The sequence below is a fragment of the Pleurodeles waltl genome, chromosome 1_2, assembly GCF_031143425.1.
Source record: "Pleurodeles waltl isolate 20211129_DDA chromosome 1_2, aPleWal1.hap1.20221129, whole genome shotgun sequence".
In the NCBI taxonomy this organism is placed as follows: domain Eukaryota; kingdom Metazoa; phylum Chordata; class Amphibia; order Caudata; family Salamandridae; genus Pleurodeles; species Pleurodeles waltl.
In genome coordinates, this window is record NC_090437.1 from 1,167,136,364 (window position 1) to 1,167,162,887 (window position 26,524).

The 26,524-nt window shown below is 47.1% G+C and overlaps 1 protein-coding gene across 1 annotated transcript in view; it reads left to right on the forward strand.

The window, feature by feature from the left end:
- The window catches only part of MAN2B2 (mannosidase alpha class 2B member 2), a 369,901-nt gene that overhangs the window by 299,316 nt on the left and 44,061 nt on the right, over window positions 1–26,524 (forward strand). Inside the window, exon 15 of the mRNA XM_069203167.1 lies at window positions 2,650–2,760. Within this exon, the coding sequence (XP_069059268.1) occupies window positions 2,650–2,760 (111 nt within the window). The remainder of the gene's footprint in view (window positions 1–2,649; window positions 2,761–26,524) is intronic.

The window sequence follows — 26,524 nt, forward strand, 5'->3', positions numbered from 1 at the left end:
GCTCTTTGTAGGGTTCTCTTGGGAAAAGAAAGGCAGGGCAGTGCAGAAAAGACCCATCTCTAGTTGGATAGTCCCCTGCATTAAAATATGCTATGCATTGGCACACAGTGCGCCTGTAATGGACATCTGTCAAACTGCTACGTGGGCATTAGTGCACATATTCACAAACTGCTAGTGCCTTGACTTTCAGGTCCTTTGGGATAAGCATTTTGCCTGTCAGGTCCTGCAGGACTTCTTGATCTGAGCCATTCCAGACACCCATTACCTTAGAGGCACTGCATTGGTACCTATGCACATTGGTAATAAGATCATTGTTAATGATATTTCTGGTGGATACTATATCTAACCGCATATTCCTCACAGTTGTCCCTTCTGCCCGCATAGTGGACTTGGCCCCTTCATATTGTAAAAAAAAATTAATAATAATAATTCTAATCTGGAGATCTGCACACTGGTCATATTAATTTGCTTGGGGCTGTGTGTCCGAAGATGTGGACAGGCCTACAGAAAAAACCCAATGTCAGCACGCATGGGTGGTCATATGAACGGCTCTGTCTTTCACTTCCAGAGTGAAATGATTTTGGCACAGAGCAGCATGGCACCTCCTAAAGGCGTGCAGGAGAACTGCTTTTGAGTTTTCAGATCCGCTTTTACACCTGGGGAATATTTAAAAGAAGAGGGATCTGCGGTTAGGCAGAGTATCCACCATGAAGATTGTTACTGATGGCCAGTAACTTATTCTTCACTTTTTGTGCTCATTTTGACCCAACCTCTGGGAATGCCCTCCATCTAGGGTTTATGGCCATTTCATCAGTACAGCCCTGCTTGACTTCAAGACTACCTTAAAAAACACCTCTTTAACCAGCATTGACCTGTGTGTCATATATACCCAACACATGACCCAACGTACTTGAATATCTCACTACTTGACCTAGATTTCTGACATCCTACACATGCTTAGTCCATGAAAATTGAAGTGTATGTATGTCACTATGTAGATATGTGTATTATTTGCCTGTCTTCTCTCTCCAACCTACTGCATAATGGTGCCAGAGTTCATTCCCGAATCCTATCCCTATTTTGATTTTGTGTTTACCACCAAAAAACGTTTGTTTTAAATTATTGGTCTTATGTACAGCTTATCTGTTTGAAAGGCTAAGTTACTAAAAATAATAAATGATCAAACTTATCAATAACCTTGATGTAGCTGGATCCCTCACAAAACTGTAATCTGGTGAAAGACTGTCCATTGTACCTCAGAGGAAGAAGGGTCCTGTGTCACATTGCACCCTGCCATTCTGAAGAGCAACCAGGATACCAGTCATCAAAGACATTGAGTACAGTGTGAAGAGCATTGGTCGTAGTAACCAGAGCTTTCAAAGCCTGATGAGCTGGTTTGTGAAGCACAGCTGCTGTGGGCAGAACAAAAAATGAAGGGGAGTGGTATAAAGGATGCGGGCATCAGGGCACGCATGCAGTCCTCTTTCTGGTGATAATAGCTATGCAAGAGCACACTGCACAAATGCTGCTGTAGACACTTCCAGTCAGCCCCAACTTGAGTGTTACTGGACCCAGTAGCTGTGTCCTGGTCCAGACTGTTGGGTAAAGGATGAAGCACTTTACCTGCCCCCCTGCCCCTCTCCCCCACCCCCGCCGATCCCTTCCCCTGGAGAAACTCATCTGGCTCCGCATCTCCCCCTGATATATTTGGAGAAGTAAACTAAGCTAATTAGAAGAAGGCAGCAAGAAATTGCAGTCCTCAGCATATGTAAAGCTCCCAGATGCAGTCTTGGAATCTCGACAAAAAGTGAAACCTTCAGGACCTGCACACCCAGGCATAATGCGATACCTTTTCTGTATGGTCTAGTAATGATACAAAACCACTTCAACAGAACATGTAAAACTGCTCAGCGGATGCTGGTGTTGCACCATCCTGATACGCATCTGTACTCAGCTATACAAGAGCAGTGCTTGGATTGACTTTTGGCTCATAATTCTACTGTAATATGGTCTTGTTTATCTCCTCCATGTTTGCAGAATAGTGTAAAGTATTTGTAACAAGACTTAACTCCAGAGAACAAAATCATATCAGTGCTCAAGTTTACGTATTCAAAGGAACTTGCATGATAATGTTGACAGTGTATTGTCCCCTTGTTGACAATGGTTTTAAATTCTTGATAAAAAGTCATTCATCTGAAATCTTCTTAAACAGTCCAGTGTGTTTTTACCAAGACAAACACAAACCTTTTAAAACATATTTGCCGTATATCTTCTCCATATGTGTTTTTGTTTTTCTGCGTTCTCGTTTTGTCTATTTTTTATGTGGGGAAAGCCACCATACCTACTTGTTCTCTACCCATTTCTGCTTTTGCCTCTTAATTGTGTGTTATGTGGCACAGCTAACTTCGGGGCTCGGACATTAAGTGATAACAAAGGAACAGATTCACATAGGACTGATGATTGCCACTCGATCTTTGCTGCTCTTTAATCTGTAGAGTGCTTTTGGGAGAAACTATTTACACGTTGCAGGATGGTAGTAAAGAGTTCATGCTCAGCAACCATTTGTTCTAGAATTTCTGAAAACTAGTGTCATTAAGTCTTTAAAATATATTAAAATATTTATTTGTGTGATTGTTTGTGTTTCTGCAGAACTATTACCCAATGGTTAGAACTGCCTACGTGGAAGATGAGTACGCAAGACTAGTGCTGTTGTCAGAAAGATCTCATGGCGTCTCAAGTCAAGGAAATGGCCAAGTGGAGGTAATATGGAATGCCATATATTACCTTATATTTAGAAGATCATTGCATGGTTTTATTGTGTTTGAAAATATAGTTCGTAAAAATTTGCCACTCAATATGTTGGGTAATGAAAAATGTCCTAGTTATCGTAATGGAAAGTTTCAATTCTATTAAGGACTCGGAGGCAAGGATTATGCCTTGCGTTCTCCACTTTATTGAATCAGCAGCCAAGAAACAAAACTACAACTACAAGTCCCATGAACACTTGGGAAAAAGGAGTACAGTCCCAACAAATGAACAACAGGCATTTTATCCAGTCAACAAAAGGCAGCCCATAACATAGTCCTTCCTTTGTATCTCCTCCTCCTCTTTCGAAGCGCGAGCCCGTCAAGAACAATCATGAAGTATCTTGTTTTGCTGTATCAGATCCTAGAAAGAATGAAACAGATTAAAAGAGAGAGCTAATTTTGAGAATCTCAGGTTGTTCTTTTTTTAAAAAAAATTTAAATGCAGTATATTAATAAAACATGGCAAGCGTGAAAACATGAGACACAATTTACTTACTAAATACTGGGTGGGCTCACTCAAAATTGTAGTATTATAAAGGTGAGCAGGGTGGGATAATCCTTGCCTCCGAGTCCTTAATAGAATTGAAACTTTCCGTTACAATAGCTAGGACATTTTTCATTCTATGTCAGGACCGCAGGCGAAGATTTATGCTAGTTTAAAGCTCGTTTACAACCAACTGCGCAATATTCAAGACTGGTTTGAAATAGAACCTCTTAAATGGAGAATCCAATGACCAGTCCGCTGCATTCATGATATCCTCTAAACGAGCACCTAAGTGGAATGCTTTAGAGGCCATTGCTCCACGAGCAGAATGCGCACCAAAAAGGGAAAGATTAATGCCCACCTTTGCATGACCCAACGAACCCAGCGAGCAATGGTAGGAGAAGAAACAGCTGTATGAGGTTTACGTAATGAAATAAGGAGTTGATTTTCACCAGGAGGACGGAGTTCAGAGGACATGTCCTCGTATACCTTAAGGCATTGTACCACGCATAGTTTTGGGGCATCTGGGAAAGACGGATAAGAGATAATTCTGGTATTTGAAATTGTAGATCTACCTACTGTAAACGAGACTCCTGAAGGGGAAAAGAATCTGTGGGAAATATCTAGAGCACGGACATCAGAAACCCTTCTACAAGATACCAAACAAAGCAGCATGGCTAACTTAGCTGAGAGTTCCTTTCTGGAAAGGTAGTGGTTATGTTGCCAAGATAGGAAGAGGTTCAAAACTTGATTAACATCCAAAAGGGAAGAGTACCGGGGTTCCGGAGGTAAAGAGAGTCTTATGCCCCGGAGAAGACGACACACCAGTTTATGTTCCCCCACAGGAAAACCATCCACCAAAACGTGTCCAGCTGAAATAGCGGATCGGTAAGAATTAATAGAACGATATGCGAGACCTTTGGAAGCAAGGTCAGCAAGGAAATTAAGGACGTGAACTATGGGGGTCATTACAACATTGGCGGTAAAAGGCCCTTACCGCCGTGCAGAAGACCGCCAATACACGGCCGCGGAATTGCGCTACAGCTATTATGACACACATCTCGGAATCCGCCGAAATTCAGACACCCACACAAGTCCGCCACACCAAAGGTCAGTGTTAAACGGGTGAAAACAAAACCTCCACCTCCACGCCAACAGAAACACGCCTATGCTATTACGACACACGAATCCACGCGGCGGTCTTTCAACCGCAGTATTCCATTGGCGGTACACACCGCTGCGCTCAAAATACACACACATCTCCAAAACACAGCCACATTGGACAATTCCAAATACACACACCTGAGACACATACAAACAACACTCCCACACACCCAACACAATATAAAACACACACCCACATCACCCACAAACCCCTACGACCAGAAATTAGAGCCGAAGGCCAGATAGACAGCACAGCATAGACAACCCCACCACACAGAGGCACACAACACCATCACCCACACAACATCCATGCACCAAACACCACACACCACTACACATCACCACCCTCATCACCACATACACCACCCCACACATCACCTACACCACCCCATGTCACGCCAAAGACACCCCCGGTTTTCCGAGGAGGAGCTCAGGGTCATGGTGGAGGAAATCCTACGGGTATATCCACAGCTATTTGGCTCACAGGTGCAGCACACATCCATAGCCAGGAAGATGGAGCTATGGCGCAGAATAGTGGACAGGGTCAACGCTGCGGGACAGCATCCAAGAAATCGGGAGGACATCAGGAAGAGGTGTACGACCTACGGGGGAAGGTGCGTTCCGTGGTCTCCAGGCACAACATCGCGATTCAGCGGACTGGCGGCGGACCCCCACCTCCTCCCCCACAACTAACAACATGGGAGGAGCAGGTCTTGACCATTATGCATCCAGAGGGCCTCGGAGGAGTCGGTGGAGGAATGGACACTGGTAAGTCAAATCTTAACTATCATATCCCCCACCCTACCTGCATGCTATCACACACCCCCACCCTCACACCCTCCCCTATCACTCCAACTCCTCACTAATGTACCAATAACTCAAACCACCCATCTCAACACCAAGCCCTCCATGACACAACTAAGCATGGTCACTCCTCACCAAAGCATGCTCACTGCACATACCCAGAACACCCCCCCCAACCATCATCACACAAGCCCCCCCACAGGAATTCTTGCACTGGGGTACACAGTGAGCCACCCATTGCACACCATGACACACACACATGCAATATCATGCACTTATGCCCCTGCAGGATCACGAAGGACCATCACCACACCAGAGGGTCCAGACAACTCCACTCCACCTACAGAAGAGGCCCACAGTGACGATAGCAGCTCTGCCCTACTGGATCCTGATGACCAGCCCGGACCATCGTGGGCCTCGGGACAGTCGGTTCCCCTTGCACAGGCAGAGCCCAACACTGACCTTCCACCCTCTGGTAACACCAGCACAGCACCCACCCAGCGGGCCCATACCGCCGTACCCAGGACACGTCAATCAGCGGTGTGTCCACCACTACAGGGAACCCAGGATAACCCACCACCCCAACAACAACAGGGACCTGGGGGCAGTGGTAGTGGGCACACGGTCCAGGCGACGGAGGCACAGGAACACAGGGGAACTGGGAGGGCTGCTGTGCGACAGGGGGCGGACAGGCCAAGGGAACCCACTCTCCACGAGGCCCTATCCTCCATCATGGGAGCATACCACCACTCCCAGGAGACGATGGCAACGGTCCTGGCCAAGTTTCACGACACCCAGAGCCTGCAGGAGGAGCAGTATTTGGGGTTCAGGGAAGAGCTCAGGACCATCAGCTCCACCCTGGGCACCATTGTAGGTGTGCTGAAGGACATACAGCAGACCTTGAGGGACACAGTGGCACTCCAAGGGGCCCCTGACACTAGCATGGACGATGAAATGCCCACCACCTCCGCTGGCGCTAGTGGACAGGACGCCCCGCCACAGGACCACCACACCAGCACCCCACCCCCTGCAGACGGACAACCACCACGCAAGCGGTCCCTGAGATCCAGGAACAGGACAGAGCAAGATGGCAAGACCCCCGCCAGGAAATGAGACCACCCTGATTGTCCTCCCACTGTCCCACTTTGTTAGCCTGTCCATACTTTAACTGCCCCAGCTCCACTTCCTTTGCCCATATGGCCAGTGCACCTGTGTGACCAATGTACTGGACTCTGCCATGGACATTCCTCCACCGTCCCCCATCACCATATTACAACCCCCCTCCATTTTTGAGCACTTAAATAAACACCCTTGAACCACAAAACAATCTGGAGTCAGTCTGTGATTTGTTAAAATGTATTATCAATGACAGTGTCAAAATGCATTTCTAGTTGTAAAGCCAACATACCTATGTCACACATCACAAGTGCTTGAAGGATGCAAGCAGATAACACATGTTGGTAACCACACCTGTGAAACCGTAATGGAAAGGTACAACTCAGTTACCAAATAATGCTATGAAATTACACACAGGATAGAGGAAGACGTGTGCCAGTGAATGTAATGGTAAAAATGAAAATGTTCTCACCTGTGTGTCACTGGAAATATTGCTGTATGACTGACTCCCTGTTGTCGATGTCTTCTTCCTCAGCTTCTTCCTCATCACTGTCCACAGGCTCCACAGCTGCCACAACACCGTCATCTGGACCATCCTCCTGCAGAAAAGGCACCTGGCGTCACAAAGCAAGATTGTGAAGCATCGAGCAGGCGATGATGATCTGGCACACCTTCTTTGGTGAGTAGAATAGGGATCCACCTGTCATATGGAGGCACCTGAACCTGGCCTTCAGGAGGCCGAAGGTGCGTTCGATCACCCTCCTAGTCCGCCCATGGGCCTCATTGTAGCGTTCCTCTGCCCTGGTCCTGGGATTCCTCACTGGGGTCAATAGCCATGACAGGTTGGGGTAACCAGAGTCCCCTAATAGCCACACACGGTGCCTCTGGAGTTGACCCATCATATAAGGGACGCTGCTATTTCTCAGGATGTAGGCGTCATGCACTGAGCCAGGGAACATAGCATTTACCTGGGAGATGTACTGGTCGGCCAAACATACCATCTGTACATTCATGGAATGATAACTCTTCCGGTTCCTGTACACCTGTTCACTCCTGAGGGGGGGGGACCAGAGCTACATGGGTCCCATCAATTGCACCTATGATGTTGGGGATATGTCCAAGGGCATAGAAGTCACTTTAGACTGTAGCCAAATCTTCCACCTCAGGGAAAATGATGTATCTCCTTACGTGTTTCAGCAGGGCAGCCAACACTCTGGACAACACGTTGGAAAACATAGGCTGGGACATCCCTGATGCCATGGCCACTGTTGTCTGAAAAGACCCACTTGCAAGGAAATGGAGCACTGACAGCACCTGCACGTCAGGGGGGACTCCAGTGGGATGGCGGATTGGTGACATCAGGTCTGGCTCCAACTGGGTACATAGTTCCTGGATAGTGGCACGGTCAAACATGTAGGTGACGAGTAAATGTCGCTCCTCCATTGTCAACAGGTCCACCAGCGGTCGGTACACCGGAGGATTCCGCCATCTTCTCAATTGGCCCAGCTGACGGTGCCTAGGAAGGACAACAGCGACCACAGAGTCAACAAATGTGCAGGTATGTACCCACAGATACACAGAACACGACACCAAACTCAAAACCCTTCCTGTATGTGTGTTGAGTGTAGGCCTAGCTATGTGTGACGCAGAAGTCTATGAAGCCATGTGGGCCCCTGAAATGGCGGCTACCTGACCTCTAAACTGGGACAATGGTATTGTGAGGTAATTGCGCTGGCGTTGCACACCGTCGCGGTAGGCGGTCGTAGACCGTGGCGCAACTCTGCATTGGTTAACATTGGACCCTATGGGTTCCAGGAGCCAATGAACAAGTGCGCCGGCGTTGATGATACGCACCACCGCGGACGTCACCGCCGCGGACGTCACCGCCATTTTCTATCTGTTCAATCACTCGATACCTGATCTTCGACAGGAGAGGACCTACACTGCAAGTGCTGCTGTGACCTCGGTCTGGAAGAGACAATGGCTGCTACGTCTGGGGAAAGGGCCCCTGCCTTCACTGCTTAGGAGTTGGAGAAACTAGTAGACGGGGTCCTCCCCCAGTACATGCTACTCTACGGTCCTCCAGACCAACAGGTAAGTACACAGGGAGCACGTTGTATGGGCTAGGCCTGGGTGGAGAGGGCTGGTTGTAAGAGGGAAGGGGGCAGAGTTCAGGAAACATGAATGCATGTGAATGCATGTGCCACATGGCAAGGGTAGGGAGGGGGGACACTTACATCGACGGTGCAGTTGGTAATGACTTCTCTTCTTCCCTTGTGCATGTCATGTAGGTCAGCGCCCACCAGAAGAAGGACATTTGGTGTGCCATCACCAAGGAAGTCCGGACCCTGGGGGCCCACCAGAGACGGGGCACCCACTGCCGGAAAAGATGGGAGGACATTCGCCGCTGTAGCAAGAAGACGGCGGAGGCTCAGCTGGGGATGGCCTCCCAACGTGGGAGGGGTGCCCGTCGCACCATGACCCCCCTGATGTTCCGGATCCTGGCGGTGGCCTACCCTGAGTTGGATGGGCGCTTGAGGGCATCACAGCAGACACAAGGGGGTGAGTACAACCTCATTCTGGGTACTTGGCGCGCAGTTGAGGGGCTGGCTGAGGGAGGAGGGCTGTGGGTGTACCTAGGCCAGGCAGAAATACGTAGGCTAGGCCCCTCCGTAATGCAGGACATGTGGCACTCCACCCCACCTCAGTAGCGGCCCAAGTACAGGTATAGATGCCCCTTTGGCATCCATGTGTGCAGATGTCCACCATAGGCATGTAGGCCAGATCGCAGGATTTGCTTCTGTAGAGGCCAAGAGCACGGCGTAGTGCAGGGGGCTGCTGTGTCTGTATTGTCCGCCAACGGTAGCGGTAAGCCATGCACTCAACCTATCTTTCTTCTGTCGTCCCCTCCACCTTTTTCTGCTCTCCCTGTTCTTTTGTGCATCAGCATCATCAGGCGGAGGTACAGTGGCACCGGGGCACGAGGGAGCTGCATCCCACATGGCCATGGAGGGCCACACCACGGACTCAGAATGCACCAGTGGGACGGAGGGCGAGGGGAGCTACACGTCGGTCACCGGATCACCAACCAGCGACACGGACTCGTCCGCCGATGGGAGCTCCCTTGTGGTGGCGGCACCATCTGTGCCCCCCACTTCTACAGGTACAGCCGCCACCTCCCCTACCAGCACCGCCCTCCCAGCAGCCCCTCAGCGTTCGCCCTGTGCCCGCTCACCCAGGAGGGTGGGCATCACCTTCGCCCCAGGCACCTCAGGCCCTGCCCCTGTCACCCCTGCTGCCCTCAATGAGGAGGCCATTGACCTCCTCAGGTCACTCACTGTTGGGCAGTCTACCATTGTGAATGCCATCCAGGGTGTAGAAAGGCAGTTGCAACACACTAATGCATTCCTGGAGGGCATTCATTCTGGTCAGGCTGCCCATCATCGAACCCTGCAATCTCTGGCCTCAGCACTGATGGCAGCCATTGTCCCTGTCTCCAGCCTCCCCCTTCCAACTTCCTCCACCCAGACCCAATCCCCTGTACCCCAGCCTGTCCCAAGCACACCATCAGACAAGCATGCATACACCTCAACACACAAAAGTAGCTCAGGCAAACATAGGCACCACACAACCCACAGGCACACACACAAGCATCACACACATGCAGACACAGCAACATCCACTGCCTCCACTGTGTCCCCCTCCTCGTCGTCTGCCTCCTTCCTCCCAGTTTCGTCTACACTCTCACCTGCATGCACTACATCTACAGGCACCAGGACTCGCACCAGAACACCCAGCACCACACCCCGCTCACCTGCACTCACCACCTCCACTCCCATTTACACGTCCCCTGTGTCCTCTCCCAGTGTGTCTGTGACGCCCCCTCCCAAAGTACACAAACGCGGGCACCCACACACCCAACATCCATCCACCTCACGACAGCCTCCAGTACCTGCACCTGCACCCAAAACACCTAAAGTTACACCTCCTACAACCACCTCCTCTTCCTCCACTCCCAGACCCCCTCCAGCTACCCATCCCAGTGTTCGTCAGAAACTGTCCCTCTGCAAAGTTGACCTTTTTGCCCCCACCCCTCCAATTCATCCGTCCCGTCGTAGTGCCTCAGCCAAAAAGCCTCCAGTACCAGTGGTGCGTGTTCAAGGTGTGTGGAGTGCACTGGCCAACAGGACAGGCAGTGTGACACAGAGCCAAGGCACTGCCAGTCCACCCCCTGTAAAGGCTCTGAAGTTGGAAAGTGGCAGACGAGACCAGGTGAAGACTCCTGGAGGCAAAACAACTCACAGTGGTCCCAGGGGGATTGCAGAGTCAGCTGTGACTCCTCCAAAGGTCGGGAAGGGGCAGAAGTCTGCACAGCCTGGTGTGAGCATCACGGCGGAGAAGGGCGGCATCCTTCCCGGCGGCCGGGACGCCACCGCCAGCACCGTCCTCACTGGTCAGGAGACCACCGCCAGAGTCATTGCCCAGGAGGGCACAAGTATCGTCACTGGTCAGGAGACCAACGCCAGAGTCCTTGCCCAGGAGGGCCCCGGCAGCCACAGCCCCGCTGGGCAATGAGGGACCGTCATGCCACACACCAATGCACAGTCCAGAGACCGCCATGGCAAAGCACCGCTGAACAGGGTAAGCACCGCTGAACAGTCCAGAGACCGCCATGGCAAAGCACCGCTGAACAGGGCAAGCACCGCTGAACAGGGCAAGCACCGCTGAACAGTCCAGAGACCGCCATGGCAAAGCACCGCTGAACAGGGCAAGCACCGCTGAACAGTCCAGAGACCGCCAGGGCAAAGCACCGCTGAACAGGGCAAGCACCGCTGAAGAAGGAAAAGACCTCCACATCAAGCATCGTTATCCCATGTGCAGCTGGGACAGTGACGGGACAGGAACTGTCACCGGGAGACTAATCCAGTCTGGGCACCATTCCCCCTCCAGAACCAGTGGAGAGATCCATCCACTACCTCTGTCCTTCACAGGATGAAACACTCTGGGCACCAGTCCCCCTCCAGAACCAGTGGAGGCTGTTATCTACTTGAGAGACTGTGGCTTTGCACTCCCCAGGATTGAACAGTGGGCAACCCACCCACTGTAGAGACTTGTGAGACTGTGGCTTTGCACTCCCCAGGATTGAACAGTGGGCAACCCACCCACTGTAGAGACTTGTGAGACTGTGGCTTTGCACTCCCCAGGATTGAACAGTGGGCAACCCACTCACTGTAGAGACTTGTGAGACTGTGGCTTTGCACTCCCCAGGATTGAACAGTGGGCAACCCACCCACTGTAGAGACTTGTGAGACTGTAGCTTTGCACTCCCCAGGATACATCAATGGGCATGGAGCCCCGTCGTGGATGTGGCGTGGTGCTGTAATCCGGCTGAGGTGCCCCCCCCTTCCTTTCCCCCTGAGGTGCCTGTTGTTTTTCTCTCTGATGCCCCGGCAGTTTTCTCTCCGTTTGTGGACAGGTATCTTGTGTGGGCCTCACCCATGCATTTTTGGCCTAGTGGTGCACGGACATTGAGATGTGTATAAATGCACTACTTCTCGTAATGTATATACCTTTGTATGAGTTTATATATATCTGTATATTTTTGACACATGTATTTTGATACATTACAATGTTTGAACTGATTTCCTTTTGTCTTTGCATTCTTCCGGGGGGGTTGTGGGTTGTTACTGTGATGTTTGTAAATGCATTGGTGTGTGTGTTGTAATATGCGAGGGTGGGGTGGGGGTGTTGCGTGTGTGTCCCCCTGACTTTTGCCTCCCACCTCCCCTATGTCGTAGGTGCAGTACTCACCGTTGTCTTCGCCGCTGCCGCCGCTGGTCTTTGTAGATGAGTAGGAAGAGAAGGGCAGGTAGGATTTGTAATTCCGGCTCCATGGTGTCCTCCTTCCTCGTGGGATGTGTTAAGGTGAGCGTTTTCCCATTGCAGAAACTGTTTCTGCCGTGTTTTTATCCACGGTGAATCCGCCCCGAAAAAGGTGGCGGATTGGCGGGTTGTGATACTATGGGCGGTACATTGTCTCCCGCCTGTCTGTTGGCTGTGACCGCCGCGCTGCTTGTCTGTACCGCCGTGGCGGGCGGTGTGTTAAAGTGGCTGTCTTTGTTGGCGGTTTCCGCCACAGTCATGATTCCCTTTTTTTGTCCGCCGGCCTGTTTGCGGTATTACCGCACCTTTAACACCGTCCGCCAGGGTTGCAATGACCCCCTATATCTGTTTCCACAGGATTAAAACTCCTTTGCAAACACCAACGGGACCATCTTCCCCACGCAGATCTGTAACGCTTACAGGTGCTGGGGGCCCATGCCTTGGATAATAGCTCCTCAGCTTGTTGCGAATGTCCCGGGCCCGACCAACGTCCCCGGAAATCCACCACGCCATCAAGGACAAGGAACCCTCTAGAACCATTTGATGAGGCATACCGTTCGGATTGAGAAGAAGCGAGGGAAACAGGGGGAGTCAGATTGGAGAATCCCAAGAAAGATCGAGAAGAACTGGAAACCATACTTAAGGCCTCCAGATTGGAGTTATGAGCACAATGGATGCCAGCTGGCGATGCACTTGTGCAGATGTTCGAGTAATCATAGCAAAGGGAGGGAAGGCGTAAGCCTTCTCTTGACTCCAGTCCTGTAGAAATGCATCCGTAGCTGTCGACAACGGATCTGGTCTCCAACTGAAGAACCTGGGGATCTGATGGTCCAATCTGGAAGCAAAAAGATCGACCGAAAACGGTCCCCAAAGTTGGGACAGAGACGAAAACACTTCTGGATGAAGTTTCCTTAGACTGGAGTTTTGAGATGCCGGGAGTGAAAATCCGCAACTTGATTCTGACTTCCCGGGAAGTATTGTGCTGTTACAGAAACCCCGTGGTCGAGGCAATACTGCCAAAACTGGACGCCAGATTAGAAAGTGTTTTGGACTGAGTGCCACCTAGGTGATTGATATACCGGACCGCAGAAATATTGTCCATCTTCAAGAGGACGCTCGATTGGATAGAATCCTTGGTCCAACATTTGACTGCAAATGAACCAGCTGGTAGTTTGAGACAATTTATATGTAAGCTCTGTTCCTGTAGGGACCATGTTCCCCCGGTAGAGAAATTCCCACATCGAGCACCCCAGCCTATTCTGCTGGCGTCTGACTCTATAACCAAATCTGGAGTGAACCGAAAATAGCTCCGCCGTTCCAGGCTTCCATATGGGAAAGCCACCAACGAATTTCATCTAACGCCTCTTGTGAAAGGGTCACTTTTTGAGAGTACGTTAGGGGTTTGAGTAGGTGAGCTGCTTTGAGACGTTGAAGAGCTCGGTAATGCAGCGGATCCGGGAATATTACCTGAATAGAGGAAGAAAGCAGTCCTATGAGGCAGGCTATTTGACGCAGGAAGACTTTTTGTTTGACCAGGGTGCAACGTAATTCGTGACGTATTTTCGTCATCTTGCAGGAAGGAAGGCTTAGAGTCGCGGATACCGAATCGATAGTGAAGCCTAAAAAGACCAGTTTTTGAGAAGAGGTTAAGAGGGACTTGGCCTTGTTTATGATAAACCCTAGGCCTTGTAACAAGTTGACAGTTACCTGTAGATGGGACGAAAGTTGTTTGGGACATTGGGCTAGCAGTAAATTATCGTCGAGATAAACAATTAACGGAATTCCCTGAGCTCTGAGATGTTCCACCACCGGTTTGAGAACCTTGGTGAAGCACCACGGAGCTGAGGAAAGTCCAAACGGAAGGGTAGTGAACTCGAATGTTTGATTGCCCCAGAACAATTTAAGAAAACATCTGTGGGGCGGAAAGATAGGGATGGTGACATAGGTGTCTTTTAAATCGAGACGAGCCATCCAATCCAGAGGGCGCAACACATCTCGAAGAAGGTGGATTCCTTTCATTTTGAAGTGGCGATACACAAGCCACTCGTTGAACTCTTTTAGATTGATGACCGGTCGACGACCGCCATCTGTTTTGTCCACTAGGAAGATATTGCTTATGAAACCCCAAGGATGTGGAATTGTCGGACAGATAGCTTGTTTGTGCAACAAGGCTGAAATTTCGGTGTCCACCAAAACGGCGTCCTGCGAAGAGAACACTAGGGCTTTGGAAGGGAAGACTGTGTGGGAGTTCCTACAAATTCTATATGGAAACCTTACATTGTTTGTAAGACCCATGCATCCTGTGTAATTTGATTCCATTTGTGGATAAAATTCGCTAAACGACCCCCTACTTTTAGAAGGGAAGAAGGGATAACACTTACCGTAAGAGGATGTTGATGAAGATCCTCTGCCACCACGATGTCTGAAGCGTCTGGCCCTTGTTGGGTAGAAGTTGGCAAAGCGGTTGTGATCTTGGAACTGTGTCTGTCTGGAGCCTTGTCCTCTGAAGGAGTTGGTTGATTGTAGACGGCCTGTCGAGCGGCCCCTGCCTCGATCGGCCCCATGGAAAATTCGAGTGGGAAAAACCTTTTTCATTGAGGAGTGTGCTTTGTCCATGGAAGTGAAAGTATTGACAAACTTCCCTAACTCCTTTATGAAGGGTTCACCAAACAAATCTCCTTGCGCTACCGGACCTGCTTCAGAATCGGCTAGATCTCCTAGCTTGGGGTCCACTTTAATTAATAAAGAACATCGGCGTTCGGTGGAAAGGGCATAGTTAGCATTCCCCAAAAAAATGATAGCGCGCTGTGCCCAGCCTGACAGAACTTCGGGAGAAATTAAAGTACCAGAGGATTTAGCGTCTTCCGCCATGTCCAGGGTTTTTGTCAAAGGGCCCAAGACATCAAGAAGTTTGTCTTGACATGCTCACCAAGACCTGTCAATTCCTTTCTTAGGTTCGTTTATGAATTTTTGAAGAAAGGTAGACATCCTGGGGTCTAACTCCGGAGTGATGACCACCTTTTCTGCTAAAGAAGGTCGAGGACATTCTGCCCGAAGACAATTATGAGAATCTTTCTCCAGCGGCTTCCTTATGCGTCCCGCTACGTAAGATGCCACCTTGTCAGACGGTGCCCATTCAGGCGACCTAGGATAATGTCATCTGGATCTAACATGTCTGAGACTTGAGGAAAAGGTTGCGACCCAGAAGGAAGCCAAGGTCTGGATGGACTGGCGTCCGTTTCCTGGTCCCCAGAAGAATCACTGTTAGGGAAGCTTGGTGACAGGGGCCTTGAGGAGACTAAAGGAAATGAGGGATTAGAAGGGGAAAGTAGGGAATTCCTAACTTTATCAAAAAGATCTACATCAATACCCAATTCACGAGGACGCTTAGCTGGAGGCGCGTCTGTGAAAGCATCGTTGGAGGCAGGAGGGGGCGGAAGGAATAACAGGAGAGGCTGAGAACTTTGCGCATTTGCGCGCTATCTGTTGAGATCTGTCCTCGAGGGGACCAATTGCTTCAGAGACGGCCCTATAAATGGACGCGTCCACAGGATCAAAAAATTCCTCCTGCTCATTAGGATCCATATTAGAAATATGGAAAAAATATAGAATAATTTAAATAATAAAATATTTAGAGAAGTATTATAAAAAGTATATGACATATATATAGCTGGGTGTCAGCTTATAGACTGAAGACTGTTATACACTCAAATAAGAAAGGCTAAAGCCAGGGACAACACCACCCCAGTGCACAGAAGCAAATATCTAGAGGGGTAAATAGTAATAGTTATTGCTTGCCTGGGAGTATGTCCCAAAAAAAGGCAGTATTATAACCCAAAGGGTTAAGTATTGTCAATCTGAACAGAAAAATACAGACCCCGAAGAAGCAAATGGGGCGTCAGAGGCTTTTTATTTTTTATTTTAAGTGTTAAATTATATAAATACAGACCCTGGCAGGGCGTCTCTCTCCAGGCAGAGGAACTTTCCGGATTATAAACGAAAAGCTGAACGAACGTGCTGAAGAAAAAACACTCGCTCTGTTCTGAGGAGAAAAGAGGGAATCACGCGTTTACCTCAGCGTGTCTCCCTCAGCGCGTTCATTGCTTGGGGAAACTTTCCCGACGAGCGCCCTCTGACGGTCGTCGGGAAGTCCCTCACAGTGCACAAAGAAAAACGCTCGCGAAGGGGCGAAAGACGCTCCTGCGAGTCAACGAAAAACTATAAACACTATAAACATTATAAACTTAATAACAGAATAAATATTACACAAATTACACAATTATCAAGAGGAAGAATAAAAGATGACTTAACTCGGCTGCGAGTAGCGAAGAAAGAGGGACTATGTTAAGGACTGCCTTTTGTTGATTGGATAAAATGCCTGTTGTTCATTTGTTGGGACTGTACTCCTTTTTCCCAAGTGTTCATAGGACTTGTAGTTGTAGTTTTGTTTCTTGGCTGCTGATTCAATAAAGTGGATAAAGCAAGGCATAATCCCAGCCTCCGGTCCTGACAAACAATTCAGTACGGCTTCCACTTAAAATGACACAGTTATTTGGGGTTACACACGAGTTAAAAAATTCTTCATGGGTCCGGGAACTCCAGCTCTCGTTTATAATCTGGCATTACATAGGACCAGTCTCTATAAACTACTCCAAATGGGGACACCGTGCCAGCCTGATATGGGTTCAACTACATTCATACACCTCGCCACAACTTGGTCTTTGATCTGTCTGTCATTTGTCCAGAGGGGCTTCAGTCTTCTCCAGAGTCTGTACTACATACAATTTGTTGTCTAAGGATTCTAAAAAAGGACCCATATCCTCTTTTTCACGCCAAGGTCTTAGTGGGCTTTGTAATTCCATTTCTGTACTCAGTTTAGTCACATATATGAAATACAGATCTGCCAATCATAGAACAGCATCTCCCTTTTTTCAAAACCTGCTCAGAACATGCCCCCAGGCCAATTCACAGTTGAGCTGCCTGATGATTGTGTGACACCACCGCTTTTTTCTTTGTTGCCTCAGTTTGGGGTTAATGTGGTCATACCCCTCAGTAGTGAAGTGGATCCCTCACGTGAAATACATATTGCTTCTCTAACCATCTTTCTAAAAATTCCAGTCCCTCGAAAACCACTGGCCCTTAAATGGAAAACTCTTCAATAGTTTGCCATTGATTCCATACAACCTGCTAGAATGTTCTCATTTATTTTGATGATCAATCTCGTGTCCAGTCAGCTGTTGTTGGACTTCATCTTCCTTTGTGTTCACCCTAATCTCCACCTTCAGTATAGCTGGCTCCTCATGTTCATCCCACCTTGGTGCTCTAGCTCTTTTTCAGTATCTCTAGCAGCACATGTGGACCCAGGATGGAAGCATCTCCCTTCTGAGGTAGAAATTTAAACCATCTCCATCCATTAAATGTTTCTAAGAGCCAAGTAATATCTGTGAGCTCCATCAGCACCCTATTCCCTTGCAGAATACCTGTTTGACTGCATCAACTATAGACCCTCCTGAGCCGAAAGCAAACCGTTGCGACAAAAGGAGGGGACTCATAATGGGCACTAACAGAAAATAACTCTGTCAGTGTTAGAAGTGGCACAGCAAAGTGCATTTTCATTCTACTGAGGTCCACCCACCATGGTGTTTGGAGCATAGTGTGTTTTATCGTCATGCTTTTACCGGTCCAGTCAATGTCTGTATTCCTCGTTCAGTCATTTGGCAGGGCCTTATATTGCTAGGAGCTCCTCCTGATTTTTAGAGTAAAGCGAATCAACCACAGCAAAGGAAGCATGTGCAATGGTTTGAAGTCAAATCTTTTGAATGTAGAATCTGAAAACCAGTTGACTGGTCTCTAACTATCATCAAGGGAAGCCCCTGAAAAGTATGCTTTAGATCAGTGGTTCCCAACCTGTGGTCCGGGGACCCCTGGGGGTCCGCGAAGCCTCTTATGGGGGTCCGCGACTGCTTAGTAAATTAAATAATATTAATATATTTGGTCACCAGCTTTCATTAATGACTAGGTGGGGGGGTCCCTGGATTACAATAATGATTCAGTGGGGGTCCAGAGAAGTCAAAAGGTTGGGAACCACTGCTTTAGATGCAATCACCCTGCAAAAAGAATGAGGCCCAAAAGAAGGCACGTCAGTTCCTGCTTGAGACATAACCCATTTCACCAACCCGGCCAAGGTAGGGAAGGACACTGGGGAATGAGGTTTAATAAGGGATTTAAGTAATTGACCAGGAGATGGCCTGAGAGGGGCTGTTCTGGATTTGTATTCTTTTAGGTGTTGAACCACACAGAGCTTTGTAATTTGCGGGAAAACAGGCTATTCCACAGAGGAAATTAAAGTTTTTGTTCTTCTAGAAATTGTGAAATAAACCAGAGAAGGAGTAAATGGCCTTGCTGAAAAGTCAAAATCTCTGACATCAGAAGTTCGCTGAAATGAAATTAGAAATGACATAACATCGTTAACTTTGCAGACAACTTTTTGAGGTATTAGTCTACACTGTTAGTCTAATGTCCCAACATATTCAAAACTACATTGTGGAATGAATACTTGCAGCAGTTGTTCCATAGTAACTGGGTCGGATAAACGAGGAAAAGATAATCCCTTATTATAGGAAAATACCAGCGAACCGAGCGCAACGAACCCCGTGGTGAGAAAACACCCTGAAGAAAATGGACGCCCTCAAACAGGTGAGAAGCGCTCAGGCAGTACGGAGCCTCGAGAACTTGCTCCACGAGTTCAAAATGAAAACAGCAGAGCTCTTTTGCACGGGCCTCTTTTAATTAAATCCAAATGAGGGAAAACATACCACCTGGCAATAATAAAAGTATTAATCCTAATAAAACCAACATAACAGAATTAACGAGAATTATTCAATAAAGCAATGCATAAAAGATGTAAAACAAATTGACACTTCTCTGACTGACTGCTAGTAGCAAGAAAGAGGATGGTCAAGGATTCCGGAGGCTACTTACAAGGACACTAATGGGACTCCTCTGTGAACAGCACTTGTAGTTCAGCCCAGGGATGCTGGGATATGTAGTTTTTCTCCTTTGTGGATTACTTGTTCTGTTAACTGGCTGCTATTAAATGAAATGCAGGAAAAATAGCATAATATGAGCCTTCGGTCTTGACATCAAAGTTCTGGGTTTCTTTTTTCTTCTTTTGCACACGGTCATCAGCGACCAGTTCAAGAGGTATTTGATCGGTTTATGAGCCCTAATGCTTAAGGTTAGCACTGTGGTTTGTTTTCAGGCAATTCTTTTTTTAACTCCAGTGCAAGTATGACAGTATACAGGGCATTTAGTTTGGGTTTTTTCAGAATTCTAAATCGTTTCCGAATGGGTCTTTTAGGGGGGGGGGATAGGGTTGTTCTTCTCCTATGACCTTTTTCTGTTGTGATTAGCCATTAAATAGCATTGAGGCCAGGCTAGTACTGGGGAAACAATAGGCCTACATTAGTGAACCAGACAGCTAAAAAAGTAACCCACATTTGCAAACAAGGCAGTTTTGATCAATAGGTATTTTGCAAAGGTTGGGAGACTGCATGCATTTGCATTTCATGCGTGCAATGTTTGCGTCATGTCAAGGAGATCAACATTAAAAACCATCCTATCTGGCCAGAAACTGCTAAAAAATGGACCCACACACTGGCCTGTCTGACCAGTCCTTTGGGCAGTGCAAGATTGCCATATAGGCCTATCCGACCCTGATTGAGGCTACTTTCTTTTTTGGGCATTTTATTCATAGCCAATTTTTGTGACTGTTGTTACCTTTCACAAAGTGATACTCGCTTTTCTGGATATGAATCTTGTCTCTGTCTCTGGTGCCGTGCCAGTAAAATCCTTCTGGCCAGCAACATGGAGCATTGATAAGTAAAAAGGTGCCTTACTAGCATCTACAACAACTTTGAATCTAAGCTAGACCCTTCCAACCTCCTGCCCATCTCAACCACCATCCAGAGGACCACCCTGACCACCTGAGCCACTCCAGAAACAACCATGCAGACTAAACTCTCAGAGCATCCTCAGACCTCAGCCGTCTCCACGTCTTTAACAAAGGATTGGACTCCATCATTGCAGCATTCACCCCACCCTGAAGGACTTAGTCATCACAGCCACCTACGCAGGCACGTGGAAACATGTCACAGTAATCTGGGATAATTGACAGAGGCCTCACGAAGGGTATGGCTATGAATTCAGGACCGCATGTTAAGTACTGATTATAGGGGCATTGGGGAAAAAGGAATATGCCTCGGGAATTTGAGTTGCTTTTGTCTTTTTAGGCGTCTGGGTCCTTTGGTTCAGCTTCTATTAAATAATTGGGAACCGGCACTGCAGAATGTGACAGACTTCATAGCTGTAACACAACATTTGAGGAGATCTACAGTCCTAAATGAACCCTGTAAATCTCACCAAAGGTGTATTATACTGAATGAACCATGTAAAGCTCAGCAGAGGTGTATTATTCACTATGCTCTCTCCAATAATTCTGACAAAATGGGATGGAGTGCTACTTTGTGTAAAATGTCGGTTCAGATGAAATGGCTTCTGGAAGAGAAAGTCCATTCTTTTAACTGGAGAGAAATGAAGATGGTGTTTCTTGCCTGCCTGCATTTTTCTTATCATTTTCAGAACAAGGTAGTTCTTCTCAGACAGAACAAAACTCCAATCAGAGTGTTATTCCTTCCCACAACTTTGGTCTAGCCAATCATATTTCTGAAGACATCTGTTATAGAGTTGATACTCCCCAGATAGACCCTTTGATTTCCCAGAAAATGCTGTTACTACAATCTACTCTCCTGATTCCAAGAAGGAGGATTTTAGGGAACAGATGTCTTGGTATCCCTATGGATTCTTGATCTCCTGCACGCTTTTCGTCCCTTTCCATCATAATACAGGTTACTGGCACGGCTTCAGAAGGAGGTCCCTTTTGGCCAAAATTGGTTTTGTTCCACTTGCTCAGGTTAATGTCCAAATTGCTGGAGTGGGTATATCCACTGGACACATGACCCTTGTTTTCCTGCTCTTCCTCTGTCTGTATGTTAAAAGATTAGGTTTATGGCATAGCGGTTGAGAGGAGAAGTTGTCAGTAGAGAACTCAAGACACTTGTCCACTAGAAAATCTTATGGTCACCAATGGGCTATGTTTTCATCATGGTTTACTGGGAGAGCTTTGGACCCTTCAAGTTGAGTCAGAATGGGTCCTTCTGTTTCTTCAGGAAGGATTTGACAATGGACTGGTTATTGCTAAGCTGTAGGTCCAATGGGCCACAATCAGGGTGTTTCGAGATCCTTAGGGTGTTCCTGAAATGGATGCCGTGGATAGTAGGCTTTTAAAATAAATGTTCTTAGATCATCAATTAAAGGAATAAACTGTGCCTTGGAACCCTCCATTAGTTCTCAAGGCTATTGAGTTTCATCCATTTGAACCTCTTTCTGAAGTAGGTTTAAAACACCTGACTCTGAAGATGTTCTTTCTAGGCACCAAAACATCTGCCCGCATTAAAACCTTATTTGAGAATTTTTTCAGACAGGCTAGTTCTTCAATTAGTTTTTTTTTTACCTAAGTTAGTGTCTTTCCTTTTATTGATAGCACCCTCATGCTGTGAGGAAGATTCCTTCCATACAGGTTTTAAGGGCAGTCAAATTGTATCACTTAAGAACCTGGAACTTCAGACTCTGGAAATCTTTTTTTTTTAAACTCCTCTTTTGTCACCAGGTAAACCACATACTCAATTACCCCACCCCCATAATGTGTTACCCATAAAACTAATAAGCAACCTACTCGACCTGCACCTCATAAACCCCTCCCACCTTAGCACAAAAGTGTATATTCTCACCCTTACTCCCAAACCAAATCAGTGTGCTTAAAGAATAAGGGCCATGTTAACAAATAGAATGGTGTCTGAGCATCAAGCACTAGATCAAACATGCACTGTGTTCTCCATGTTGACTTTGTGACACTAACCCCAAGGGCATAAATCAAGCCCTCAAGGCTTTTGGACACTTTAGTACTGCACTGTGATCTGCTGGCCTTGCATTGTAATGCATACAGCAGCAGTTCAGTTATTTTGCAGAGACTTAACTCAATTGTTTTTGGCAAGTTCCAGTTCATTGTAATTCTCATTTAGAACACCACCACTTTGGCCAAGCTCTTCTCTATTTTGGTAATGTCAAAGACTGGAACGCCATCAGTAAAGAACATAGTTTGTTTCAAAGCTTGGGGGGATTTTTCAACACTAAACTAGTTTGTCTTCTACCTTTTTCCAGAAAGCACAGTTGTAGCTGTAGGTTGGCAAGCCTCTGGGATATGTGCGTTGATGATGTCTTGTCTGCAAATCCGTAACAAAGGGTCATAATGTAGAGCATCTGCAGGCTGATAAGTTGCTTTCCCCTATTTCGTGCTTTAAAAATATCTACTGACCAAATTATGGTATGCACTGACATTATCAGTTTAAGGGGTACCCCTGAATCATCTGATCCTCAGATATCAGTGTTTGATTGCATAAAATATTACCCTCAATAGATGGTCTGTAACATGTATTGGTAGAATGATTGCCTTTTATTCACATGTTTTTTCTCAGCAGTATATACATCTCACTTTCCCCTATTTGTATTTAATAAAGAGCAATGATACGTTTATTTAAACCAGTATTCCTTCAGCACTCTGTTACTTATTTGGGCTCAAGCAAAGACTTGCAGACCAAAAAAGGTAGACCACGTTTTGGCAATGATTTGAAGAGGATTTTTGAGGATTTTATGAGGGTGTTCAGGCTCAACCGCATTTGGTCCTCCATTACGATTTCGGCAGACAGAAAAGGCCGTCTGCTTAAGCCGTGCAGTCATAAACCACCAGTGCGGTGACCTGACAGCAAGGGCTATTACAAGTTTCCTGCTGGTTCGGCGGGCGGAAACAGAGCTTCTGCCCACCAGCCCAGGGGGAAGCAACCCACAACATTGACGCCAGCTCTTAATAGAGCCAGCGGGTATGTTGCCATGCGTTGGGTGCAGCAGCACCCATCACGCTTTTCACTGTTTGTCAGGCAGACAGTGAAGAGCGCGATGAGGCTGGCCATGGGGGCCCCTACACTGCCCATGTCAAGGGCAGTACAGGGGCCCTGTGGGGCCGCAGCGCCCATCTCTGCCACCCTTTACATGACTGTGCAACCGCCATGTAAAAGCTGCCTCGGCGGATTGGGACCGCCGGCACCACCAGGCCATCGGCCGGCAAAAAAGTGGCAGTGCCGGTGGTCTGACTGTGGCGCGTTTGCCACAGTCATAATGCGAGTCAGAGTGAGTCTAGCGGCCCTAGGACTGCCAGACTCGTAATGAGGGTCTTGGTGTTTGCCATATCAGTTGTTCTGGGCGAGCCAAAAGCAGCGTCAAATGCACTGATCCACTACTGTATGTTTTTCTTATGTGTGAGAAAATAGGCGAATAGAGTACAAATAAATTGAGTCAGTAACAAAAACAAAATCAGTGCTACGGTACGCTTTCCAAGACAGCTCATGTCAAATGTAATCAGGCTTTTGCGTATACCATTTGAGCTAACATGAAATAATATCCTTGCAAAGGCCTAATTGCCTTTCATAGTGGACGGCAATCTTTTTTGGCTCTTTATAAACATTGGAAATGTTTGTTCTTGACCACTGGGTAATTTTCAGTTCGAAATGATCAGGCACCATGTTGTAAGGAAGTGCCATTTTGGGCATTAAGTTAATTTGTTTTGAGATTGAGAATTCTGCAATTAGCATGAGCAAGACGCAATCCTATTTTGACTCTCCACTCTTAGGTCGAAAACTAACAGGACCCTAGGTAACCTTAATCAAGCTTACTTTGTTGATCGTAGTCGCTGTAAGTTTAATGAGAAATGTTTTTGATGTTACTTTCCTTGGCAGGATTGCTGCAGTCATTTCTAGTTGTCTCACTTTGGTTGCAATTAGGTATATTACCAATGCATGGAGAAGAGATCAAACGTACATGCCTGCTGACCCCTGAATAGACTTTAAAAGGTATCAACAGCAGACCAGTCCCGAGAACTGTCGTAGACACTTTTTTGTATAGAATACTGATTGTTTTGCAGAAATTACTTGTGACAAGTTCCTTGAGGACAATTCCATGCAAGTAAATAGCCTGCAATTTCCGTATCACATGGAAATCTATTGCATCTCGTACCGCCAGGGAAGGGCATTTGACGACTCAGATAGTGGATGCCAGTAACAGTAGAATTTGCTGCCAGCACTGTTGCCAGAGGAGCGGGTTGAGGAATATGTAGGCCCATACTAGATATAGAACCCAAGGAGGGATTCAGGAGAGTAGCTGGATATGGCACTACAGGTGGTGGCGGCCCGGAAGGAAATAGGGCAGAGGTCTTCAATCTGTGGGTCGCGACCCCCAGGGGGGCCGTGGACTCATGGGCAGGGGGTCGCGAACTGTCCCAGCCTCACTTTATCCGTCCGATCATTAAAATGCGACTTTGAATGTGGAAAGGTCAAGATCTGAGGCACACCCATTAAGCAACTTTTTTCCACCACTATACCTTTTAGATGTGAGCTGCATCATGACAATGTAGTTGCTGTTTCTTGGAAGTCGATTGTGTGCACTCGGTGCATAATGCAGTCGAACTCATATTTATTAGCTTCATAACGAGGATAATGTGCTAACGTTATAAGATATAATAAAAATTACTCTCAAAAGCCCACTGGGTATCAGGCACATAACATATCTAACTCTGAAGACGTTAAGTAGCCACACAGGAACTTTGCAGACACACATTTTGAAGTAATTTTCATAATGTGACTTACGTTCAAAGTATAACTTTATGACCATGCTGTATCTACATGAGGTGTGTCGCAGTTCTCTCGAAGAGTAAAACTGATGTTGACAACAGAACATTGGCAAATTCCTATACAAAATAGTTCTCTTTGGACAATGAGAAATAAGTAAACATTCCTATTTTTCACAATGTACTCAAATTGTTATTAGAATTAGATTTGTGTATACATGCCCCTGGGCCGGATTCACTGACATTTTGTGCGCATTCTGCAACACATATAGAAAGAGAAAAATGCCTCTCTGGATTGTTTTTGTGCAGGAAGGCACTCCTTCCTGCACAAAAACAACCCTGCCTTTGTTGGCACTAGGCAGCAATTTGTGCACCAGCGCTGAGGGAACTGTATTTCATAAATACAGTCGATTCGTGCCCTTTTATATAAGAAGACTTGCTGCACTTCCCTACGCCAATTCTTCATAAATTAGGACCTTTGTTTTTAGCCATACCTTTGACCGCGCCCCCACACTCACTGATCATTTGCTTGCTGAACATTGTTTAATATTATTTCCTCACCATACAAATGATTTGCTGTGGGAATTGGGGACGTTTATGATTGTCGATGATGCGTACCAGGTTCTAGAAACTTTTGTCAGGAGGGGGTCCTTACACCTACATTTTTTTGAGAGGGGGTCCTGGCATCAAAAAGTTTGAAGACCTCTGGAATAGGGAGTCATTGACTTTTTGGTCAGATCTTCAACATTGCAGACTTAGCAAGAAAAGAAAAAACTTCAGGACAAGAGGAAGGATTCAGAGCAGTCCATGTGTATAAGCATTTATCATTCCTTGTGCAGACAAGGAACTCAGCACAGAGGATTCACATTTGCTGGTCTGCTGGAGTGAACGTGCAACATACAGTTCACCTTGAATCTTTCAAAAGTGGCAGATAATATCCAAATTGTTGAGTGTATCAAAATTAATCTCACCTGAGGATCCTCCTTGTTCCGTTGTTATCAGAATATCATGAAGAAAAATACTGTCCTACAAGAGTAACGTAGCCAGAATATCAATTACCACAATATTGAAAAGATTTACTATTGTTTTTACTTGTATATGTGCCTTGAAGCTTTATTTCGGCCAGAGCCTTGAGAAAAGCATGGGCGGGATACATCATTAAGAATACAGAGTAGGGCAAACACTTGAGGGATTGCCCAATCACAGGTCGTGCCAAGGGCGTCCCAAAGGAATGCCAAATCTGCAATTTGGTGGGTTACTTGAGTTTATGAAACCATCGTATTGAGCCAGAAAATGAGCCGTGGAGGAGAGCCTCTAGGACAAAAAAAATAAAAATAGAAATAGCAGATGTGGGTAAACTGCAGAGAAGGTCCGATAATGTTGTCCCTACATATGTCAGTCGGCCCTGCTCTTTGAACTCTGGGTACAGCTTATTGCTTTCGGAGCACATGGCTCTGGTGGATGAGTGCAGTC